The following is a 26273-nucleotide window of genomic DNA, read 5'->3' as shown; positions in this document are numbered from 1 at the left end:
GAGGCCCAATTACCAGTGAACTACTATGAAAAAAGGAGGAATCTGATTCATGTTTAGGATCATAGGGTCATGGGGAAAGTCAGGCTGGAAAAAACTTTCTCTTCCAAAGAAGGGATTTGTGGTTTTTTTGGGAAAATTTGCAGTCAGCTCAGAACCATATGTCTTCTTTGACATTTGCAGCCCTTTAAAGACTGATCACAGGTACCCTCTCTCACAAGAAACTGAGGAATTAGGTAAGTCAGCTTTGGAATTGGACATGCTGGATTTTTGGATTGATTTTACTTGGGAAAGTTTGTGAAGCTTAGAGAGAGTTCCGGGTCTTTCATTTCTTGTACGTCTCTGAAGACCTGAATCTTTGCTTGAAACTTAGTGCTTACAAGGTGAGGAAGTTTTTGTGGAAAAGCACCAATATAACTAGAAGAGAAAATTTTCTTCATTTTTTAAGTGTTCCAACCATACTTTCTGGACTTTCCTAAATTTCTTGTAGTATTTCTTTTCTTTAGAAGCTCTGGAGGGACTGAGCTCTAGTCTGGCTGCTGCAGAGAAGGAAAGTCAAGGACAAGAGGAAAAGGAGGATATTAGTCATTCAGGCTTTTACCTCAGCCTGTTCCACACACAAGTCTTGTGGATTTGGGCACCCAGCACCTTTAGAAGGCAGGCTGCTGGAGCAAAAGGCACATCTGAAGGAATTTATGTTGATTTTGAAAGAGCAGACAACAACAAAGAAACCAGATCAGGAAAAAAATAAGGCAACTCTGGCCAATATCAGCCACTAAATATAGCCTTTCACTTCCCTCAATGCATCTAATTCTAAGATATGCATTTATGACTCCATCTATTTAGTTGAAAAGGGAAAGACCACACCAGGATAAGCAATGAAGAGTGGTCAAACACATAACTTAATGGCAGTGTATGGAAGCCACTACAAAAAAGCTAGGGGAGAATGAAACATTTTGTGGTGCAGCTGAGTAGCTGATTTCTGTACCCAATCCACCAATATTTTCCAAGCATGGACATCTTTTCTTGAAATTAAAATAGAAAACACAAATCCCCTTTCCCACAAAAAACCTGACAGTTTAGTAAAAAGATGGAACTAACCAAGTAAATCTGACTGCATATCATTTTAGGAAAAGGACAGAAATAGCTGCAGCTATTGAAAATGATATACTGCTGAAATATTTTTGTGATTATACTAAAAGTTGATCTGACTCCTTGAAAGAACTCTTAAATGGTTACTGCTTCCTCAAATAAAAGCTATTTCATATGTGCTCTCCTGCTTTAAAAAGACACTGACTGTAGTTGCTTCTAAGTGTCAGATCTGTACTTCTCACTGCCCTTTTCGGACATTTGGAAAAGACATAGCTGACAAAGAGGAAATTAGAAGATCAGGAACTAATCCACAATAAATCAAAAGACCATCAATGCAGTAATATTTTGTTTCTGTTATGATTAGATTGTGTGTAGTAAAACAGAATTCTTTACTTCCCAGTAACAGTGCAGAGTCCTCCAAATCAGAAAGTAACATTCAATTTGGTTTATTTGCACAAAACTATTATCTTTAGCTGTCTTCCTTGTCCACCCCTCCTCTCCTGAAATGATAGGTGTTTGAGGCTGAGATCCAGGTACCTCAACCAACTTTAATAACCCCTCTTAAGTTCCAGAAGAAAGGAAATGGTTTGTAATACCCTCAAGTCCCTTAGGAAACAGATTATTTCTTTTCCTAGTGACTTCTGTCTCTGCAGTTCAGCTCTAACCCAAAAGCTATGAGATCTGATAGAAGAGCAGTGCTGTACACATGCTAATAGGCCCTGCTGAAAGAAGGGGTGTAAAGCTCAGACCATTATCTGCTAGCCCATCTACTGCAAACTCTGAGTTCTCATTTGCCTCACTTGTCCAGATATGTTGCTGCAAAGTTTCAGATACTTCTTCAGGTCATTCTGATATAGAAAGCTTAGATCAGACCACCATGAAACAGAAACAACATCAGGGGCAGAGATGATGAATAGTACAAATAATCCTCATAATTAATGGGTAATGCAGATTTTTATTTGTATGTTCAAGGAAAAAACACATAAAGAACATAAAAGCACTTTCTGAAAAAGACACAAATATGGAGAAACATGGTTGGTGCTATTCTATCAATCAATGGTACAGGAGGGAATGTTCACATACAAGGCCAGCCCTCTGCATTGCAGAAATCAATATAGGATTGAGCACATGTGGAGTCAGATCATCAATAAATGAGATACTACTTTTGTTTTTGTGACCCCCACCTAAACACAAACCAGCAGTAGCTGAGAGAAGCAATGTGAACCACTGCTTAAAATTGTCCCAACTAAACCAAGGGAGACTCAATGTGATTTCCATGTTGTTCCTGGAATTCATTCCATCTCTGGATACTGCCAAACCAACCCAACTAGTGTTGACTCATCTGCATGGTTTCGTAAAGTACTTCTGAAAGGCATGTGTCTTGCCTTTGGAATGCTCTGGATCACACCAAGAGTATGTGATGCTCCAGCATGGGGGTAGAGGACATCCCTGACTCTTCCTACAAAGATATTCCCAGTCTGCACTCTGCAGTATTAACTGCATGCTCAATTTATTTCTCACTACCTAAGGAAAGCACTGAGCATTCATTCCTTTGGCAAATGATATCATCCTCCCATTCCAGTTTTGCTTCTGAGACAGCAAATTTTGCTTGCATAGGAAAACAAATGAACAAATTGCCCAATCCCTCATTCTTCCCTGTTTTCCTATTTCTAACATTGTGGTAAAGAAATGTTTGATGAGCTGCAGAGGAAAAAATCTGGGACTCACAGCTAAAATACTGTCAGCACATAAAGCAGAAATATAAAAACCCAAAGAAGGGCAAAAATAAAACACATAGAAGAAAAAAACCAATTCCACTGGAGGTAAGAGTAGAAGCCATCAGGACTATTTTAGAAAGCATCTGATAGAGCGCATGGCAGTACACGTGAATTAATAAGTATGTCTACTTGGCTAATTGTAACTTTTCCTTTAATGAGTGTTAACTAAAATTGAATCCAGTATTTGTAACACGACACATTGTAGAGCTATGAAATTTACTACTACTTGAATTATATTAATGAGACAACAACTTAACTTTAAATTGGGTAAGAATTTCATATTTACAGAATACAGCACCCCTCACATTTCAGGAGTGAAATCAAATGTTTTGCTGACTGGGTTAGGCAAAAACATCATTGCCAGTAGATTTTTACATCATGGTCTGTCATGGCTGAACTTTAGCTGAAGCCCCTTGGTTCTGGCAACTTTCAGCATTTCACATTCTCCTATCTGAGATTAAAAACAGTCTCAGAAAGAGGTAAAGAACATAAAGAAATTCCACGGTACACATCTAGATAATATATCAGGAAAGACAGGAAAAGATTAAGGGTTCTAACTTCAAGAATTTACCAAATGTGCACAATTGGTATCTGAAGTTTTCCCTGCTGCAACTCCAGCCAGCTCTTTAGCTGTCCAGAAATGCCTCACAGATCTATCTCTATTGATGTTAGCAGAACTCCTGAGTGAAATTTCTTAGAAGTTTCTCAGAAATGCCTTCATAAATCCATTTATTGATTTGGCTTCTCAGAAGTGGCTCGCAAAACCTCATAGACAGTCACTCCTGAAATGAGTTTCTACTTCCTTGTGTCTTGCTCTCTGAGCCCCAAAAATTGAAAGGCAAAAGGTATATTAGTCAGCATCTTGTAGGATTTATTGAGACCACTTTTTATAGAAAGTCATTGGGAAGGAAAATAGAGGGCTATTGGAGAAATACACTGTGTTTCCCCAACAAATTTCCACAGTGCTATAAAAAGTACTGGATTTGGCCTTTCTGGGCAACCCAGCTATAACAGTAAGGTGTGTGTTCATCTCTAGTTGTTGGGCTGGACTGTTGTAAAGTCATTTATTTGATGAAACAAAATTGGGCCTATCTCTCAGAAGGCCTAGAGAAATAACAGAATCAGGAGTGAATAAGGGAATGTTTCTCTAGCAAAATGGTAATATAAATTATATGGGGTTTACTAATTATACAGTTTCCACTAACAGAATAACATGATGATCTATAGAACTGAAATCCAGAGCATGAGCTAAGATATTACTCTTTTCTTATTTTCCATCTGAGTCAGTTACAACAAAACCTGTGTTCAAGAGACCAAGTTGCATACTTTTTGCTTCCCCGTTTAATCCCATGTGGGTTTCCCCATCTGATCTGAAGATAAGCAGAAGATACTCCTCATCAAAAGCCCTATAATGATGGTTCAAAGACAGATCCAACTCATAATGAATTTATAATGCAAATAATCTATGGTCAGTTTGAAAGGAAAATAAATATTTCCCATGGGCAGAACTGATATTCTTTAGCTGAAAGAGAGTGAATCCAGGATACATGTGCAAGCACAGTGTCATATATGTCTCTCAATTCACAGGTTTCAAGATTCCAGTTCTAAAAGGGAGCACATCCAGCAATGTGAGGATTAGACAGAAGCTCAACCATGCCAAATCCCTGGCCACCACTTACTTTGCCCTACATGTGTTTTTCTAGTGAAGAGTGTGGCCTGTCTCATTGCTTTCAATGCAGTAAATCATACCTCTTTTGTTTAAGTGCATCTAGACAGAACTTTAATGGAACAAATTGTTATGTCTTTAGTCAATCTTCCTCTGTCTGCACAGGAGGGATACCCTGAATCTGGTCATTATCTTGCAAAATAAATCTAGTTTAAGGATTATCCTTCCTAGAAATGTTATATCTTCTCTTGGAAGTTTTGTTCAAACCATTAAGCTGCATGTGTATCATAGAAGAATCTGAACATGGGATCTGAGCTAAGACCTTAAGCAGTCTGAAAGGTCAGTGGCAATTTGGCATTGGCTGCCAAATATGATACCCAGGAAAACACAAGTCCTCTTTCAAAGGTAATAGACACACACACACACACACACATATACATACATATTCATGTATATAAATCTGTATAGCATATTTGCAGGCCTAAACTCCTTGTGAAGTTGTTTTTCAGTATAGCAAATTAGAAAAATATGCCCAGAATTAAAGGTTACTTAATCGGGTTGAAGCAGCAACTTCAATTCCAGCAACTCCCTCCCACTATGTTACATCTGATAATGTACCCAAGTCCAAACATAAACTTAGTTCAAAAAGATGTTTGGTTCTCAAATGTAAAATGACACTTAGCTTACACAATTAGCCAGGTAATACATATCCTTCCAAGAGAAGCAATTTTTACCACAGAATTATCTGCGTTTTACTAATCTCTGATTGTTAAGTTTTACTTGCTGAAACTTTTCCATATGGCTTTTTGAATATCACTGTCCTGTATTTAATTACCACAGAGGGATATTAATGAAGAGGTTTGAAATTTGGCCCAAGCCCTGTTCCACAGTTTGGACAGTTTGATGGAGATAGAGGCAGTGAGCTGAACACTGCTGTCAATAGAGGCTGTGCCATTTCACACATAAAAGCAGTGGCAAAAGAGGAACAAACAGACATACAGAAATAAAACACTTAACTATTTTTGAATTTTCCATAAACTTCTAAGCCAGCATAATTTTAAAGTAGCACTGAGTGAAGTGAAACACTACTTTGCTGACTTAAAGGACAGTCAAACTGACTGACCTAAAGGAATTGGTGGAGTAGTTCTTGAAATCGACACCATTTTGATTAGGCTGGAAGACAGACACATGTCCAAAAATGCAAAGTTTACTACCCAATTTTAAAGGCAAAACATGATATTGAGCAGAACCAAGGCAAGGGTGGGCAGCTTGAGTGCAGAGGATGCGAGGAAGTTAACGTGGGTGGGAAAGCATGTGTTACTGCCTGCATGAGGAAGTGGTACACCACAGTTACTTCATAAGTGCGAGGGATTTATGAACTAAATCTCCTAGGGACTGTTTTAAATAGACAAAGAATGACATGCAGCTCTGACAGGCTTTTGTTTGAGAAGGCTGGTTGCCTTCCAAAAACACTGGACTGTCACTTTTACTAAATATGACTATTTTTAACCTTAACGTTTTCATGTAATCAGTGGGGAGATGCACCATGTAGTAAATTATTTTGTCTAAAGCATAAAATCATTGTCTTCCTCTGCCTTACCTGACAATGGAACACATATTCTGGTGTAGTTTTCTTGAACTTCATGTTCCACACCAAGGCTACCCCATCAGGCTCATGTGGAGCATCTTCATTATTGTTATAAGATGCAACCATCAATTCAGGGTACTAGAAAGGAAAAGAAAATGCAAATAAAATAACACGGATAATGAAAAGCCTACACAAAATCATATCAGACAGAAATAATCTACAGTAAATGTGCAATATCTGGTTTTAATTAAAATAAATGCTAGTTCAATCATATTATTCTGTTTCATTTTGGTTTTACATTTTACTCATCCCTAAAGTCCTTAAAGCCCCTGATACTTGCTCTCTATCAGTTATTCTGAAATATCACAAAGGCAATGTTATTTTCTGCAGGTAATACTTAAGAAAAGACAACTAGCAAAATATTTATAAAGGGAATGAAAAGGAAGGAGGAAGAAAAATTTGAAAGCTTGAATAATTTTAATATATTTGCTCAACATGTCTTCAGGGACAAACTGCTGTCTTAATTGACTGACAATAAAACACTATGACCATAGGGCTGACTAGCTTTTATTCTGAAATTCACTTTTTTTCCAGCATTCCTGAAAACTATTCTTCCTTATTTCATTATGCACTCTTATTCACTTATGCACAGAATCAACTTGAAAGCTCTTCTTGATGATTCAAATGGCAAACAAAACATTTTCTTCACAGAAGCTCAATTTTGCAAGATGCTGAGGTCATCTTGTAAAGCACAGGGTGACCTTGAATTCCACTGACTCAGTAGGATTGATGCAATAAGCACTCTAAAAACAGAGCCACACTTTTTTGTATACCCATTATCCCCTGTTGTATAGAAGTAGATATGCAGCACCCATAATCATTTGCTTTGTTTATATATACCTATCTATATATACATAATATTATAAATGAAAAATCAGAATTTCACACTGTCTTGATGACCTTGCATCATTTTAAAACACTGTAAGAAGTAATAATTTACCCACAAAACGTCAATCACTTTCTGTCTACGTAGTAACTCCCAGTTGTTCACTCTCACATGTTTGACACTAGGCACCTCTGCTAACCTCTGTCCTTCCCTCTGAGTATTTAGAGGGGTAAGGCAGTGGAGATGATGGCATGTCCAGAGAAAAGCATGTGGCTTCTGCAGACCAACAAGTCAGCAGCTCAAGTTGTGCAAGACCTACACTCTCCTCTTGTAAATTAGAAATGCTTTCCCTCAAAATTTCTCAGTATCTGCAAATTATTGTCACTTTTTGTCTTTCCCAGGTAGATTCCTACCAAACCATCCACCACTTTACAGGAGAACAGTGCAGCTGGTAGGAAGCAGGACAAAGAAACTCTCTTTTGGGAGTTGTGAATTTGGTCCAAAGGCACTTTAACAGTTAATAAAACCCCAAACCACCAGTCTTCCTATCATTATTATTGGGGTCTGAACCTCTCTGCTCTCAAAATCCATTTGGAGGAAATAATGCACACAGCTGTAACTTCTGCCACCAGCAGCTTTTGCTTCCCACATTCTGTACACTTCCATGGATAATGGATCACAGAGCTGATGATTTTCCTACTCAAGCTCATTGCTCTGAGTGAGCCTGGACCCATGTGTGGAGGAATTAGCAATGACACATGGACACCACAGCCTGGCCCTTTCCCATTTTAAGGAAACTCTGACTAGATTATACCTACATCCCTCCAGACCCTGACTGCTGGCACAGCTTGTAAGGACAATTTAACACCCAATTCACTTGCATGGAATTTAAAGGAAGCAGTAGGCCAATCAGTACCTCATCAAGACCCAAGGGGCACTTGAAGGTGAATTAATCCCACACCTGAGATGCCACCTCTTTGGACACAGTTGTGCCAGCCTTGCCCTCAACTGCTCTCGTTCATCTCACCCCTCTCCTCTCTCACTCCTGCAACAGAGCTTACAACCACTTCTGAACAGCAAACTCAGCTTCTCCTTTGAACCTTTTCATCCCACACTGGCCCATGGCCAAGTAAACGGAGTGTGCAGCAGGCTCTTGACAGGGCATCACGCTGTGGCTGAGCAGGTTGGGGACCATTCATGCGAGTGCCTGAGCCTGCAGCCACGCAGGGGCAGAAACACGGACAGGCAGAAGCAATAAGCCCTCCTGCCAGCATGACTGCAGCCAGCTAGCGTGTGTGGCCAGGTCCAAAGCACCAATTTTGAAGCACTATGGGGCTGGTTCATGCTCCTGGGAAGTTTAGTGGGCATGGTTGGCAGCACATCTGGCCATAAACAGACACTGACTCAAATCTTTCTGGTCTATTGTCAGGTTTTGCAATCAGTTTATGTATTTGACTGGAAACACAGTTTAAAGTTTAAGCAGATGCTGGGGTGATACCTAGATGAGACTTTTTGACTCTTAAAAAAACAGAGCTAAGTGCAGTACCCTAAATCCTCTCTGGCACTACAAACTCCAATGCCCCACTCAAGCTACTTCCATTTACACAGTTTCAGTCCTCACCGGGTGCCCAGATGTCCTGCAAATGAAAGCAACACAGAAATGGTGCTGTGCAAAACCTCCTTCGAGGCTGCTGCCTGAGGGTCCAGAAAGACATATCATTATCTCTGAGACCATGATTTTCTTGGCTTCAAGTTAGCTCCCATGGACAGAGTAAGGTGCTATCATTCTTCATGTTTAGTCTCAGTCAATCGAGCCTTTCCCTGAGATCCCTAAGCACCTAAGTCATTTTCCTGTTGCTCTGTGAAAGAATCAAGGGGCTAGAGGGTTAACTTGAATGGTATGAATGATCCCACATGTTTGAGACTGTATTCTACATGTGACTGGGAACAGAGTAACTTGTTTAATCAATGCATCAATGTCCTTTGTTTGATTAAGCTTCTATTTGCCTCCAGGCTGTTTCGCAGCAGCAGTTTTATCGCAGAAAATTGAGCAATGTGTTCTGCAGTTCCCATGATTATTCAAGTTATTCTTTGGCACAGTGGACACTGCCATGTCCTGGAGCATGTGTGAGCAGCAGAGCTAGTGGTTAGGTGAAATACCTCTGTCTGGCTCCAGCCCTTGTCTCATGCATACCACTCAAAGCAGGAAGGAGAGGAGGCAACTCCGCACTCCCAAGCTACTGTAGGGCAGCATGCAGAAGCCCCCCACATAGAGAAGCCCCTGCTGGGGTGCCAGAGAGCTGAGCATGAGGAGTTAACAAAGAGGAAGGCAGGAGGGGCCACCCTGGAACAAAGAGGTGGGAAGCAGAACATGCCTTCAAGCCCCAGGGGCTGAACAATTACATTTGGCAGTGCTCTTCTGAGGCGGCTTTTTTTCTTGCTGCCCTGGGAATACAGTAAGAGCTGCCTGTTAGGAAAATATCAGATAAGAATTCCATGTAATTTCCAGCCCCTGAACAAGTGAACAACCTAAGATAAGTGTTTCCTCAGGCTTATATTTGATTTCTGTGGAAATCCATATGTGCTTAAAGGCCACCCACATCACAATAGTGCATACCTGTTGCTAGGCTGATATTTTGTATGAAAGCAAAGGTATAAATCCTTCATTTCACACGTGGAGTGCAAGCTGGCTATTACAAGAAGCTTCTCTGCAACTGGCTGTTGTGCACCACCCAGATGTGCTCAGCCTAGCAGCTGTGCTCACTGGGACCCCCTGATTCTTCTCCTCTCTGCAGCCTCCTGTGCAGGCAGCTGCCACCTTGCCTGGGAAGAGCCCAGAGGGATGGAAGCATCTCTGTGGCCATTTCAAGGGAAAAGAGAGAAGCATGGATGGAAGTCCCCGTGCTTCTTATCCCGTGGCGTGCCTGAGGCTGGGTTTGTGCTTGCAGTTGTGAACTCAATGTCCTCTTGGAGCAGTTTTGTTAAATGTGTATGGTGGATTTAGGAGCAGAGTCTCCTTGGTTCTCTCCCCAAGGAGACCACATGCTTTGCTCCAGGCCAGAACCTAGGAAGAGGCTAACAATGATGAAACAGGACAAGGGGAGCTGGAGTAAAACTGGAACAAAATTCATTTAACAGGACCTGTGATGATGTCTGATAATCCCAGCTCTCCAAACAGAGTAACTAATTAAACTGGTTTCTGCACTTTGCTAATGTGATTGCATTGGTTTTGGAGAGCTTAAACGAGTCTATCATCATTTTTATTTTCCAATGACAATGCTTTGCATGCAGAGAAACTGGGTACATTCCAGGCATGCTGCCTTAGCATGACCCAGAGCAGCTGCAGCCTCCTCGTCCATCACTTGAAGAGAGGATCCAGCAGTTTTTGAAGGACCTATTTTCAATCTTTTTAAATTGTTCAGATACTTTCACATTTTAAATTTTAGTATATTAGAAAAATTAATTTTATTTCTCACCTTTTCTAAAGATTTCATGTACTACTATGTATACATATTATATTTAGTAAATTAATTTTAGTTAGTTTAATTTTAAACCTTTTGTCCTAAAAAAAAAATAATCAATTTTTGGCTGAAGTAGTGAAAGGGGGAGGAAAAGTAAAGACTTATTCTTGGTAGGTTTGTTAACCTAGGGTTTTAACACAACATCCTGATTTTGAAGACCAAGTAACATATACAAAAAAAAAAGACAGCTTCTATATCACCCACCACTCTTCTTCACAGAGAAAAGTTCTTTCACTCATACAAGGCCTTGCTGTTCTCTCAAAAATAACATCCTGCTCTGCATAAAGAAGAGCAAACAGAGGCTGCCCATAAGTTTTATAGGGAGAAGTGGAAGTGGTATGGAAACACATCTCCCAGCTCCACATCTTACCTGAAGAGACCAATCCATGCAGGTGACGACACGATGCTTTGACCAGTGCTCATCATAGAACTGCCGGTTAAAGGAGAGGTTGGCTCCTGCTTGAACATCTCTGTGTGAATTCAAACAAAGTGACAGATTTTCAGGTATCAGGGTTCAAATGCTGTGAAAAGCAGTGCAAAAGTTTTTGACTGCTTCTCAGATCTCTGCTCAGCCTGGGGGAGTCTGGCACCTTGATTTAATTTCTCTCACTGACTGTCTGGCTGAAAATGATGCAACAAGGAACAAATTTTAGGTCTGTTTCACAAAACCACATTTTTAAATTTCTCACTGCCTGCCTGACTCTTCTGGGTCACCCTGGGCCATCTCTGCCCTCTTTTTCTCCCAGGATGAACCTGGCCCTGGCATTCAGCTCCCACTTTTATGAACCTTCACCTCCAAGCTACAACCAAACCTCTCTTACTTTTGACTCCTAAAATGTTAAAGGTACAGCACCATCTCCCAGAGATGGAGACAGCAGATGCTCTGTGACACTGTGAGGACAGGCTGAAGCTCAGTACTGGTCCAACAGTGCCACACTGATGCACTCAGCTGGTCCATAGGGATGCTGTTCTGGGTTAGCCTCCAGTAACTTCCATGCAATACAGCTACTGATTTGCCATGAGGCTTCAGCAGATACACAGCTGCTGCAAACTAAATATTTCTTCTCCAACTAACAAGTTTTACTGTTTTGCTCCCATATCAAATGCTGAAAACAAAACTTGTCACTTCTCGTCTTAGCTGTTAAGATTGCAAACGCTTTGGGAGATCATTTTCATCCCCACGATGCATGGTAAAGTGGGATCCATTACAGACCTGAGGCAGTAGTAGAATATAAACAACACTAGTTTGAATTTGTGAAAATATCATAAGCACACACACGTACACTGCTGGAATGTATACATTTACATGTACATGTGTATTTACCTCTTTCAGTTATTTTACCAGAATTTTGAATTTCATCCCAAAAATGAAACAAAAAATTAAACCAGCTAAGTAATACATCAAATTAAAAAAACTGCCAAAACCCAGATCAGTAAATCACAAAGCTATTTTAAATATTATTTTAGATGACAAAGTGACCCAGGCCTTCACTGAAAGATTTTAGGCTTTTCTTAACAATAAAAATATTAATTTTTTAAATTAAGGCTTCCTGTTATTAGAATTGTCTTTATAAAACTTATTTTACAGAAGCAAAAAAAAAAAACCCCAAACTGACCCATCTTTCTCTTCTACATCTCTGCCACTATAGTCAAAGAAGATGTCAGAATCTTCAGCCAAAGCTCGCTCAATTACACGTATTGTGCGGTCAAAAAATATCAGGAATTCTTCTGAATGGAGAACTTGTTGCTTTTCTTCTTCTGTCAGTTCTCTAGGAGGAGCTTGGAAAATGAAAAGATGTAGTTAGGAGTATGACATTTCACCCCTTCCCCAATGAATCAACATCTTCAGTGGGTTTCCTTTGACATGAAAGCTTGCTGGAGCCATGTCAGGAGAAAAATCAAAGCTTTACTCTTAAAATCATGACTAAGAAGTTTTTAATATGTCTAAACATACTCCTGTATATTACCAGAATATACATAGCCTTTACGTAGAAGAGATCCTGTATCTTATGTATTTATTATTCTGAAATGGAAAATACTTAAACCCCCCAAATTAAATAAACTCAGCATTCCTATTTCAGGAAATGGCCGTGACTGACGTTTAGGCAATACCTAACTGGAAAAAGCAGAACACTTATGTAACAGAGGACCTGTCAGAGGAGCTGAAGATAAAATAATCTTCTTAACTTATACCACAGTTCATTTTATTAAAAGGTCTCTCATAATCTCTCCCTTCAATTCTTCCAATTTCTACTTGGTATCACTGATAAATTCTCTCTTTGCTTCAGAGCTTCTGCAAAGTAATGAAGTGAATAAACAAAGATATTCTCTGAGGCAGCAAAATTGAAAGCAACCAGCCAAACAGCAGTTTATTTAAGGCAGTGTTATTCCCTGCTAAGACCCAGAGCAACAAATGTCACCAAGCCATGGGCAAAGCCCTGGGAGGGGTCGAGGCAGCAGTAAGAATAGTATGTCTCCCCCAAGATGAAGCTGCTTCTTTGCATATACACAGAGTTGCTAAACCTTTACTTCCAATATTTACAGTTTGGCCCTTCATTTGAAAAATACTGTCTTTAAAGGACACACCTGTGCAACATCTCCATCAGTTTAATGACTTGTTGGTAAATTATAACTCACATGTGAGCATCAGAGGAAATGAAAGTTGGGATACTGCTGTTACTACAGTAAGAAATTCTGTTCTCAATTGCACTATCAGGGTCATATTGATATTCTGGGAATATTGTATATTGATTATGTATTTTCCTACAAGTGCTTTTGAATCATCATTATAGCTATATTTCAGAATTACTTGTATTTCAAGAAATGACAGTATCTTTACAGTTACCCCAAATCAACCTTGCAACTAGCCTAAATTCCCAGCATAGAAAGCTCTGTTGGCAGAGAATTTTGTTCCAAATTTAAAATTAGGAACACAAACAACATATCATAAACAGATTTACCGCAAAACTACAGAGACTCCTACGTAAGAGTTTAACAGGAGATCAAAGCTCTCCTGCATTTAGCTTTAGACTACAGATTTGAGGTGTTTACCTGTGAAAATGACCTTGCAGTCTCCATAGGCCGTATTGGGTTAAAAACTGGCAGCCAAAAAAGGGAATTGAGAGAACACCCACCATACAGCAAAGTTTAACTCCCAGCCCTGTCATACATATCTCAGTGTTTAATTAAACAATGAGTGACACACTTTCAAGCTACAGCTCAAAATGATTTTTCAGTTTCTGTGCCATGCCACACAGCTTCTTTCAGTGATCAGGCAGATGTGGCCCTTGCTCTCCAACTGATTTTCCTGTGCTTCATTGGATTCCTGCACTCCAGTGCCCAGCTGGATGGGGCATGATGCCACCCCCAGCCCTCGGGGCAGGAGCGGGTGGAAGGGCACAGCAGCAGGCAGGAGCAGTGAGGTGATCATCACTCCTGCAGTACCCCCTGTTTTCAGCATCCCTGCTCTCAGAGGTGCTGTGGCTGGGAGAGGCTGCTTTCACCATGATTTGCCTCAAGTGGTCAAAGCGTTAGCACTACAAATCCCTGCACTACACCTGAGCTAAACAGAGGGCAGGAAAAATGCAAAAGGTGGAGGAGCAATTTGGCCCTCAGGAGACAGAGCCGCTAAAAAGTTACAAACTTTAGCCTTTGATGATCTCCCATGGCCTTGGCCCTATGTCTCGTGCCAGCAGGTTAGTGGTCCCTGTGGAGCTCCACACATCCAGAGAATATTTGCATCCCCTCACATGGTGCCCCTGCATAGCAGAGTGGCAATTATCAAGGCAGGAGCACAATTTGCCCCTGTGCTTTACACAGAAGCAATGCATGTGAAAGAAAAGACTAGCGAGAAGAACAGCCTGACCTATTGCAGCATCCACTGCTGAACAGTAATTGGCACTGAGGGAACTCATCTGGCAAGGAAGCCTGTAATGAGGCAATATCCCATCGTCACCACTAAAGCATTGCTTTCCCAGAATCAAAGACAAAAAGCATGACAATGCAGCAAAATGGCATAAAGAGGGGGAAAACAACTGCAAAGGCAACTGGAAAACTCGTGGTAAACTGCTGCAAATGGTAAAAATTATTTGCTAAATCAAATCCTCTCTACAGCTTGGAAATATAAATTTATTACTTGGCCATTTGCTGGCTATAACTGCAAAGAAAATACAACCCAAAATCAATAGAAAGGGAAAAGGCGAAAAATAAACAACTTGGGAGCTGTGGAGTGCTCACAAGCAGTGGAGAAACAGACGATTGTAGTTCTACCTCAGCAAAATCTCCCTTGCAGTTAGCAATGATCTGTGGGAGGCCAGCAGTCTATTAAACCATCAGGAACACCTTGGCTAAAGTTTTTAGGGCATAAATCAGCTTACCTCATTCATCTGACTGACACACCAGATGCCCCCTGGCAATATTAAGCTTCATATTTTAGCCTTATTTTCTTCTTTCATTCGGCTGCCTCTGAAGTTTTATTTGAGGCAATCTCTTCTCACAAGAATGTTATCATTACTTTTTCCAGTGTAAAACATTGCTATAACTACTGTAAATACGTGAAGTATAAGCAAAAAACCCAAACAGACAGCCTTGTTCTTTCAAATATGGAGGTTTTCTAACCATTTATCTTTCAGAGACATTCCCATTTCTCCTTGTTTCTTCTCCCTGTCTGTCCATTACCTCAAATAAAATAAAAAGAACCTATGTAATTTTCTGCAATTTTTCTTCCGATCTGGGAGCTTACAGTGACTTTGATCTCAGCTTTCAAGAAACACAGGCTCTCTTTAAGGAAAACTGAGAAACATAAGTAGTTGATCAAAGTGTGTTTTGTTTTGTTTTGTCACGGAGACCTATGTGATGTGACAATATCTTCAGAAATTCCCTGTAAGAATACAGCATTTGTCTTCAAGTATCTGCTCTCCCTGGCATAAACCCCAAACCAACCACATCTAACCTTCTGTGCTGAACAAAGCCCAGTGCAGCGTGTATGTTACCACTGCTAAAAGCTACGTGCCTACTGCCTGGAGTGCCATGAAAGCTCCTGCAAAGAAAGCTCCACAGTCTGCTTTTGCTTCGACACCACAGCTTCCTAGAGAACTGCTGTGCCTGTGCTGTGACCCCACCTGAAGGAGCCGGACCCGTCTGTGGCCCTGCCCAGCTCATGCAGGAGGATCTGGGGTGCAGCCACCCAGTCCTGCCTGGCAGGAGCTCCGGGTGTCCCGTCTGTCCCTGAACCCACGGAGACAAGGATGGGACCCCACAGCAGCAGCAGCCTGCTCTGCAAGGGGCTGGGCTGGGATGTCACCCACAGCTGCCAAAGAGGCCCTGTGTCCATGCTAATGTGCAATACTGTACAAAACAAAATGGAATTTACATTTAAAATTAAATTGCCGTGCAGAGTAATATATGCACAGAGGGCACCACAGGGAAAGAAATTGTGAGGTGTATCTGTAATGAAAAAGAGTATATACTTGTGCTTGAACAGGAAGGTCTAGAATATGTGAAAACAACCAATTGTTGTGAAAACAACCAATTTAATCAAGACTTATTTACAAAAATAGGAATATTTTATCATTTCATGTGACTTAGCATAATCCTCAGAAATACCATATTTCACATCAGGTTCTATGTCCATAAATTTCTTTGGGCAAAACAGAAAAAACCAAAAAAATTATATTAAAACATCTTCTTGAATTTTAGGAACAAAGATAAAATTGCTGCAGACTTGTTCTTATTCAGCAGAAGCATGTTTATAGTAAATACAACATAAATAGTTGGGATAACAGTTCAGGAACAAATTTAGAAATATTCAAGTAGCAGAATTTGAGTCTTCTCTCAAGGGAGTTAAAAACATTAAAAAATAAAACAAAACAAAAAAACCCCATCCCACATTTAAATAAATATAACAAAGATTCTCCTGGAATCTCAGCAATTCTAAAAACCTGATAAGAGAAATGAAAATTAGGTCCATTAAAGGAAAAAGAAAAAAAAAAACCAAACGAAAAGAAAAAGACCAAAAGGTAAGTGAATGAAAGAAAGGGCAAGCTAATAAAAACAGTAAAGCAGGAAGCAGCCTTGTTATCAACCCAGAGATATAATGAGAGACAGAAGGAGATTATTAAAACCCCTTTAAGAGCTGTATTATTTCTTTCAGCATCTATTTAAATCCATGTAAACTTTAGATGTGCTGACAATGGAGGATGGCTGAAAGGCACAGGGTGAGAACTGCAAGGTGTGAAGTGGCTCTCAGCAGCTTTCAGTCCTTTTCTGCCTGTGATCCTGTGATCCTCCTGTTTTTCTTGTGCTTTGCACTTTCATGTCAGGCTTGACAAATGCCATATCCTGCTTTGCTGTGTCCCATACCATGGCTTGATATATGTCATGCCTTTGTTGTGCTGGCAAGCCCCTTCATGGCATAACCACTAAACATAAAAAGGAAGATTTCAAGCTTTATTTAGGGATTTTAAAATTCTGAAGTAGCAAGTTACAGAGCCTTAGATTTGATACTGTGCCAGGCAGGGCTGTTCCCACTGCCTGTGCTTCTCCAGGGGCCGTGCTGGACACCATCCCTGAGCACGCCTGAGCTGGCTGTAAGGATGGGCTGGCACACCTGAGCTCACTGTGGTGCTGGTGGCAGTGAAGCTGTGACATTTCTGGCCATGACAAACCTCACCACAACCTGTCTTGCTTTTCCAATACTGATGACTGAGCTGTTGGGAGTGAAACCATCCCCACCAGCCCAGCCTGCTCTGTGGACACCTGAGCCCCATGCACAGAGCCAGATCAAGAGCAGGGCACAGCAGGTCTTTGGAGCTGCAGATCTCAGCCTTTCCCATCGCAGTTTTTCGTGCAAGTTTCTGTGGATATGCCCATGGCTTCAGATAAATGCAGGTTGAGGCCCACTTTTAAGACCAAGCCCATCCCGTTGTTCATGTGGTTTCTACTGACACAAAGAGGAGCCTTAGGTGGAGCTCCAGAGCTCTCTGGTGGTGGAAAACCCATCCCACTTGATGCCACAGTTTGGAACCAGTCTCTTGTTTATGTGTTCAGGAGAGGCTGGGAACAGTCAGAGCCCAGCCCAGTTCACCATCAGGTATCCCACACTCGGTTCTTCCAAAAACCATGGGGACAACAGGCACCAGAGACATGGGTGGCAACAGGCAGCCCCACAGAAGGAACACAAGGTGGTCCCAAGGCTTCATACACTTCAAGAGGTCAACGAGTCAGTTCTTCATCTCCCACTCCACTCTGGGGGGCTCGAGCTGTTCCTCTGCCCTTCACGCCTCCATGGCAGTGAAGCTCTGCAAGAGGTGCCATGCCAGACAGTGATGCTGGGACATGTCCAGAACCATGGTCAGACCCTGCAAACACCCCTGGCTGCTGAATAATCCCACCAAACCCCACTGGGCAGCTCTGGGATGTGCGGGGGGAAGATGAGGAAATTAAGCATGCAATAAATGTCTGAAGAATTAAGCTGAACTACCTATAAACCACATAGAAAAAAAAATCCCATTTCCTCTTAAAACACCATTATAAAAATAGAGCACCCTTGTCCTGTTGGCTTGGAGAAAGGGAGACTGAACAGGCTACATCCAAACTTTATTTTTTATCCTGACCGATTTTTGAGTTATATTCATGAAAAAATGCTCTGCCTTTCTCTCCTTGCACTTCTCTCTCCCATGGATTTTTTCTTAACACTCCTATAACTCAAAAAGGCCATGCTGATTTTTTTAATCTGTTAAAAAATGTGCTCCCTGAGCTGAAACCAAATTTCAGCCCAGAGCAAATTTTTACGGCTGGGTTATAAATCCCTGAAAAACAGGATTCATAATGGAAGTGCTGACACAGCCTTAACTACTATATAGCAGTGTGAATGGCGCCACTATAATGTCTATTAGAGATTCTTTAAAAAGTTTGCAAAATATTGTCTTGCCTTGCAGAGAAAAAGAAGCCAGAGTACTTAATGCCAACATAAACATGCTTTTAACCCATTATGTGCTAATTTGCAGAAAAGCTATTAATTCTGAGTAGGCACACAGAGTGCAGCACCGACAGGAAATGTTCTTCTAAACTCCTGTTTGACTTGTAACATGGTTTTAATCACTTCCATGAAACACAAACGATGGCTTCAAACTCTGAATGTTGCTCAGAACATGAGAAGGGTGATTACAACAGAGAGGAAAATGGGATTTTGTAGGCAAAAGGGCTAAAGCCAAGTGGGAGAGAATGACACCAAACACTAAAAAATGGGCCTCCGTTCCTTGTCAGTTTGTGGACAATGGCTTCATCTGATTCTCAGCAGTTAATGCCTGTCAGCAGCACTCCTCTATTTTATCTATCATAACATATACTACAGGTCAAGTTCACTTTCTATCAGGCAATGAGCATGTTTTCTTCTTCCTTGAACCCCGTGAGATGTTAGCACCTTACAAAGTCAGTTCTGCTGAAACGAGCTGTGCCTTGCTTTTCCAGCCTGCAGTTGGTGTGCCTGAGACCAGTGCTAAAGCAGCCCAGATGATCTACTGCTCCTGGGGGTCTGCTGGGCAGGGAAGGGGAGCACTACCCTCTGACTAAAGCACTGCAAAGAAATAAAAGATGTTGGCACTGGTGGCTGGTGAGCAAAGTACATAAAAGGCTAACTTGAAAGCCCATTAAAAAAGTAAAACAAATCAGTTCAGGGTTCTAGTTTGATTTTTTATTCTTCTCTTCTTGCAGGAGTTTGTGCTCTCTCCCCATGTGTAAACATTAGCATCACTTTTCTGTGGGAATAAATGGGTGTGGGATAAGCTCTAAGTTGAATATTACAGGGACATTCAGAAACCCAGGACAGTGCAGTAGTAGAGGTTTTTATGGCTTTCTGTTGCCTTCAACAGAAAGGGATACTGTGTTAGATCCAGTGCCTGCAAAAGCCCATATGTGAGTTGACCTCACAGTTTTGAAAAGAAGAGTAATTTCCATGACGAATGAAGTTTTTCTGTGTTGCCACATTTCTTGCTCATGTCCTCAGTGCTGCCTTTGCAGACTTGCCTGACTCCTGTTCCTGCTATCTGCACTGGTCCCCTCTGTCCATGGCATCAGTGGCTGGGGCCAGTGAAAGGAGCAGAATGATGAGGAGCAGGAGGACTTTTATCTCTCCACATTTCCACAAGAACCTAAACAAGCAATGAACACTACAGGATTTATGGCAGCGGTGATTTCTGTGATGCTCTAAAGAGGGAAGAAAAATCAATTTATAATCAAAATAGTACGGCTGGCACTTCAGTGGGTGAGGATAGTAAATGTGGGTACTAGTGTACCAGATTAGTCTTTTTTGGATACTGATGAAAAGATACCGGTCTCCCTGGATGAGAAATAAGCATTGGCTGCTGTATTCCCAGTTGAAGATTTCATGGGCTTCCATGTAAAATGGCTCCATAGTTTTCCCCTAGTGAGATTATCTTGGGAAAAACCAAGCTCACAGAACTATCCGAGTAATGATCACCATAGCAAGAAATAATTTAGGCCCTACCCGAAGAAATAAACTACCTTTCAAGAGGCTAAACCGAATTTTGAGCAGTCCTGGCAATACAAAAGTAAGAAATGCTGGAGAAGAGACCCTTTTCCTTCTACCCTACAGCTGCTGCTATTTCAGTTCTTTTTCCCTACTCAACACAGGAATGACCATTGACCGTGGAAGGCATTGACACACCAGCATAGCCAATACCCTAGTACATTTCTAGATGAGGAAGACCAAATTTCACACCATTCTTCTAATTTGAAAGCTAAGACAGGTCCAAGGAAAGGAGAAGAGGCATCAAGCATATCTACCACATCAGTGCTGACATGCATGACTTAAACAAGTGTCCCTTGTCTGCACCAGAAGCAAGTAGTAACCTGAATTTTTGTCTCCTGTAACAGTGCAGAGCACCTCAATACAGAGTAATGGACAGAAGGGCTCGACCAGTCTGGCTTCAGAGGGGTTTTTTAAGTTCCTTGAGGCAGTTCCCACAAAAGGTTTTGATTTTGACAGAAGACATTTTTCAAGTGAAATCATTTTCTGCTGGAAGATTCCTGACTACCACTAGGTTTAGCTTTGTTCCTCTCTAGCAGACAGGCAGTTATGGGCTCCAAAAGTCTCTAAAGACCAACAAACTTTATAGAGCTGCTGGAATGCCTGGCATTCCCATTTTAAATCTTTCACATAAGCAGGGCACTTGAGCCAGAGGACAAATTAGTACCAGTACTAGGATCCAAGAATCCCTACTTCATTTTCAAATTATAAGGACATGCAGGACATTCTGCTAAACAGCCCAAGCCTCATGCCTTTCACAATCTTCTCAGGCCTACCAGCTGGGTCTCTGGGATACAATTTTCTGCTTTCATGCTACACATATGGTTTTGAATCATTAAAACTGGTGACTGTTTCAATTTCAGTGTTCTCAATAGTGAAAACTACTTATGAGAGTAGCTACTGGCAGAATCTTATCCTTTAAACATCCAAAATCATCCTTTTCATTTTTAAAGTACCTTCTTTCACTTCCTGCTTCTGGTCTTGATTTTCTGTCTCTAAGTCATCCTGTGTTTTTGGCTCCACCATCTCTTCATCATCTTCATCCTCTAAAAAAAAGAAAAAAAGGAAGAAAAAGATTTGTTAGATTCTCCTCCTTAAGGGGCCTGGAAATTGTCTGACTTCTTTACAATTATAAAATGGTAAGGCAAAGTGCCCAATACATGGAACATGTACATTTATGCTCAGAGTGACACTCTTAGACATTTCCCCCCTGACTGCAAGATAATCTGCTCGCACAGGGCACCTGCCACTTCTGCTCCCCGTAACTTCCCCTCTCACATGTCAACTGAATATCTCCCTGACCTCGGATATGACTCCTTGGATGGCATGAGGACAGATACAAATACCTTTTAGCCTGGCAGCTATTCCACAGCTGGGACACCTGCTATCCAGATACCTCATTTTCAATTCAATTCTCACCAGATTAATTTGTCTTTTGACCTACAGGAATAGGTTAAACAGAAAACTGACCTCAGGTCAGATGCCACTAGCAAGGAAACAAGCATGGCACAGTTCTGAAAAGTCATCACCATCAGCTGGGGGAATATAGCAACCAAAAGTGGCATTTGGAGCTTAGGAACCATTCTTGCATTAATACAAATTTAATGAACACTAAAATTTGACACATGTCAGTTACTACTGCCAGATGTTTTAATGACCTTTCCTGACCTATGCAAATGCATCTCTCCCTCCCCCTCTCTCCCCACACTCACATGTTCTCATTTTATTCAGGAGGGCAAACCATTCATTCCTTGATGTTTCTCTGAGTTACAAGAGTTCTGATTGTCCAGACCAGAACATGATACAAGCAGAGCTGAAAAGACAGTGATGCACCAAAATGCCTCAGAGTCTACCTAGCCCTCATTACTTGTTAGCAGCTTGTTACAGCAATGTGATCCATTTTTCCTGTGCCCAGGGCTGGCACCCAACCCACTCACATTCTTGAGAGGATAAAGACACACAGCTTTCTAGATTTTGTGAACTATGAGGAATGAAAATAGAGCTGTTCCTAAAAGTATTTAACAATTAGGATGAGTAAATCCATGGGCTATGGAGGAATTATTTTGCAGTTATTTTGGAGCTTGACATAGGCATAGCAAGCATCACTGGTGCCCTGTATTGGTCCAGGGCACAAGAGACCACATGTTGTCCAGGCCCTGGGGCATTCAGCCATCAGGAGAACACTGCAGTTCCTCTGGGGCTTTCTGAACAACCTCCTGTCGCCATACAGTTCCTCATGTCATGGTGTTTCTCCAGGCACACTTCCTGCTCTAACCTGCCATGTTAATGGGGAAAACATATCATCCTTCTCCAGCTGGCTGGTTACTGGCACCTTCTGCTGTGAAGGCTGGCTGTAATGAGTCCTGGCTTCTTGTGAGATGCTGGTGCTGACAGGTTGCATTCAAGCAACAGGAACATGCAGCTGTATTTTGTTTTCAATAACATAATAGGCACCGTACTACTCCCACCACACTGCCTACCCTAGGACTTCTCCCAGAAGCCCAGAGGGGACACGTTGCTAGCTGCCATATGGGCCATTAACTTAAGAGTTGGACTCAATGATCTTTGTGGGTCCCTTCCAGACTCAGAATATTCTGTGATTCTGCAGTCTCTTGGCTGGAGATCATGTCTCAGGCACATGCTGTAAGGAGGCGTCTCAGCATGGACAGATGTGCTTTTCCCTGTTGGTAAAATGAGGAAATCTTGGCATAAAATCTGCCATCACTCCCCTTACTGCTAGTGACTGCAGTGGGGAAAAAGGAAAAACTCATCTCCCCAGCCACCAGGGAGGAGGGATAACCATGTGCTTCCCAAGCTGGAAAGGGAGGAGGAATCCAGCATGGATAAAGAGGCATTTCCAGAATTTAAAGCACTACTAATGAATGCCATTCCCTTATCAGGGATTTGTCAGACCATGGAACCTGAGGTGGAAAAAAAGGTAGGGTACTCCCAATGCCTCCCTTTGGTGCCTACTTTTCCCCAGATACCCTACACAGAAGGACTAAGGATGAGCTTTTAGAGAGCAAGCCAGGGTGGTTCAGCTTGGCAGGGTAAATACATTGCTCTGTCCACTGGCTGAAAGACAGATAACATCCAGCACAGTCAGCAGAGAGCTGGTGAGGAGAGCTCTCCTGCTGTACACGCACAGGAGGGGTAAAAAAGGTCCTTGTGCCATTGGTCTGTGGTGCTAGGGGAGATGGGGATGCATGGAAGAAAGGCACTCCCAGCTTCAAAGAACAGGAGAGAAGTGTGAGTGCCTGGTGCAGCAGGGAGTGAATACTCTGCCAGCCTCAAGAACCATGCACACACAGATAGGATCACAATGCTGTACAGATATATACACACAGACAGAATTATGGTAGATACTAATAAAACCAGCTCCTACAAAAGTTTTGTGAGTCTTGCATTAAAGGTTTTCATTCCCTAAAGCACCAACTTTTGGAACTAGCTGTTTAAATATGGATTTTGCTTCCATTTTTATCCTGTTTCTAACCTGACAGCTTGTGCAGGGAAGTTTCAGAAGGTGAAGGGTTTGAGAAAAGTTTCAAGCAGCAAACAAAAACTACACCAATATTCAACTGAAGTATTTGGGATTTTTAAGGCTTTTTGCAATGCTTTTTAATGCTTCGCTTGCAATTTGGTAATGGATAGGGATCATGTAGCAAATTTAGAACTTGAGATTTAGTATCAGGTTTTCAGGTTGAAGTGAAGCAAAGTTATCCCTGTTTCTAGAAGTCCTTGATCCCTCTAATTTTGGGCATCAAATATTTGTTTGTCTATAGTCCTTTCCTGCTTCTAGTGCCGTGTAGGGATATATGGAAGCAAGTAAAGGTTATTAAAACAGATCATGCCTTTTTCCAAGGGCACAAACGTCAAAATAGTTTTACTGAGAAAGCAGGGCAAGAGTTTATAGAGATTAGCCACAGTTTAGATGTCCTTATTTATTTACAGAGAAATGTATACACATACACAGAGAAACTCAGCTAAAAGAATGATAGGGTTGTGAGTCAAATGCTAAAATCTTAGCAAATGCCAGAATTTGGATTGTCTGGGCACGATTAGCTCCTTTCCCCTCCCCACATGTAGGCATGATGACATAATTCTGGAATTTCCTCCCTCTTGAGTGGTTGGCTTCATTTTCTGGGTGCTCAGCAAGAGACACCTGGGGCCTGAAATGCAGAAGTGCTGAAAGCTGAAGTCAACTGGCACCGTGCTTTGAGTGGAGAAAGTCTTAGGGAAATTCTACACATGCAAAGGCTCCCAGAGCTCCCTTTTCCAGCTTTCAGTGAAAGTTGTCATTCTGACATTTTTGTCCTTTCTCCCCCTGTGCTTAAGTGCTTATGCAAGATGGTAATAATGTTGTAAAAAAAAGAAAAAAAAATAGAATTCTCACCCTGCATAGATGTTTTGCAGAGACATGTTCATCAGGATTTGTGGCATATTATGATGCTGTTGAGGAAGCAACAGCAAAACTAAACCTTGAAAGTGGATTAATGTTTTTTCTGTGTTCAGTGTAATACTTTGATCATGTGCACTAATATGAGATCTGAGGCCAGAGCACTCAACAGAAGAAGATAAAAAGCAGAAATGTTAAAAAACTGTTCCCTTATTGACTGGCTGAAGCAAGAATCTGTTAAGGAAAAAAGCCCCCAAATGTTATCATGCAATTAAAATTGTATCATCCTACATATTGAAGAGGGCTAATCAAGAATGCTCAAGAAATCTGCATTCTGGACTACCTAATGTTGCTTGCCTTTGCAACCTAAATGTTTATATGACATTATATATATATATATATATATAGCATACTATTTAATACCAATGTATGCATCCTCACACTTGTTCATAGTACATACATTTGCTTTTGTTATACATTTGTACATTTGACTGCATATACATATACATAAAGAATAATGGGAAATGCTTCAGCATTCATTTTCCTGTGTTTTATTTAAAGGTGGCAAAGATAGCATTTACTGTACATTTACTGGAGAATCTGTGAACATCTACATGGTTATTCATTTCCACATGTGCCCACTCAGATTGCAATAATTTTCCAGATGAAGAAACTTGTGTATTTCCTGAACATACATAGCCTTTTCCTCTTCAGAGCATATCTAATATTAGGAAGCTTAGAGAAACAGCTTTCTAGCTGCTCACATCACAGTAGTAGGAGTCTTTTCGTCACATTTGGCAAACAGAGATGCTACCAGCACCAGCAGTAGTGTTGCACCCTGCTCAGAAGAGAACAGGGTGTAACACTATCAGAACTCAAATGTCTATTAAAGGAACCACATGAAAAAGAGCTAGTAATGAATAAGTGTATAACTGCCATGCAACACTTCTCCTTTGTAGATATAAAAGGACTTTGCAAGGAGGCCAGTTTTGGTATGTCTATTTACCACACAGAAGCTGACAGACAGACCCACTCACTGCACATCACGCAGCTTAGGGAACACAGAGTGGGCTTCAGAGTTTCAGCCTAGAGTCCTGCCCACTAAGGCCACCCTGCCTTCTATAAATAAACAAATCCTCAATGGAAATGATCATTAAATGCTTGGATAATGATGTTTGTCTGCTGAAGCTGGTGGAGCCATATGTGGGATTAATACAGACAGAGATAACTGGATTAAAAATGTTTTCTTCATAACTCAGAGCTTGATGACTCTCCAGGATCTAGGAGGTGGCCAATCTGAACAGTGCTTGACAAAGTAAAAGTAGAGCAATTGTTTTCATTTTGGTCTCTTAGCTTGAACACTTCTGCTTCTGTTCCAGACCAGAAGTGGTCCTGTCTGTCTAAAAGCTTGTCTGTTTTTCCCAACTATAGAAGTTGCCCTAATAAGAGTATGACCTCTCCCTACAAACCTGGGGTTTTTTTCATCTGGGTGAAAATACTAATTTTCAAATGTTATCCAACTACTAGCTCCAATGAGCCTGCTCTATGCCTGGCCTTTGCCTTGGACACCACAACCACTTGCAATAGGTGGCACAGAGGAAAGCTCTGTGAATACATGGCCAGCTCCCTGGCAGCTGCAGAAGAAATGCCCAGATGTGCTGAATTGGATCAGATATTCACAGAGAGCACAGATGATCTCAGAAAATCAGACCCTGCATTTCTGCAGTGCTGGACTATTTAATACCTACTTGGACTTTCCAGGGCTTTTAAACCACTGTATTTATTTTTACAGCACATAAAAA

The 26273-nt window shown here is 41.3% G+C and overlaps 1 protein-coding gene across 6 annotated transcripts in view; it reads right to left on the bottom strand.

The window, feature by feature from the left end:
- DYNC1I1 (dynein cytoplasmic 1 intermediate chain 1) overlaps positions 1–26273 on the bottom strand; it is a 187372-nt gene that overhangs the window by 62291 nt on the left and 98808 nt on the right. For all 6 annotated transcript variants that reach the window (XM_063151717.1, XM_063151753.1, XM_063151762.1 and 3 more), the window contains exons 7-10: positions 21032–21121; positions 12145–12307; positions 10899–10998; positions 6134–6259 (exon numbers count right to left, since the gene is read on the bottom strand). In XM_063151717.1, coding sequence (XP_063007787.1) covers positions 6134–6259; positions 10899–10998; positions 12145–12307; positions 21032–21121 — 479 coding nt within the window. The remainder of the gene's footprint in view (positions 1–6133; positions 6260–10898; positions 10999–12144; positions 12308–21031; positions 21122–26273) is intronic.

This window comes from Melospiza melodia, chromosome 1 (genome assembly GCF_035770615.1).
Source record: "Melospiza melodia melodia isolate bMelMel2 chromosome 1, bMelMel2.pri, whole genome shotgun sequence".
Lineage (NCBI taxonomy): Eukaryota > Metazoa > Chordata > Aves > Passeriformes > Passerellidae > Melospiza > Melospiza melodia.
This window is presented reverse-complemented; position numbering and strand designations above follow the sequence as displayed.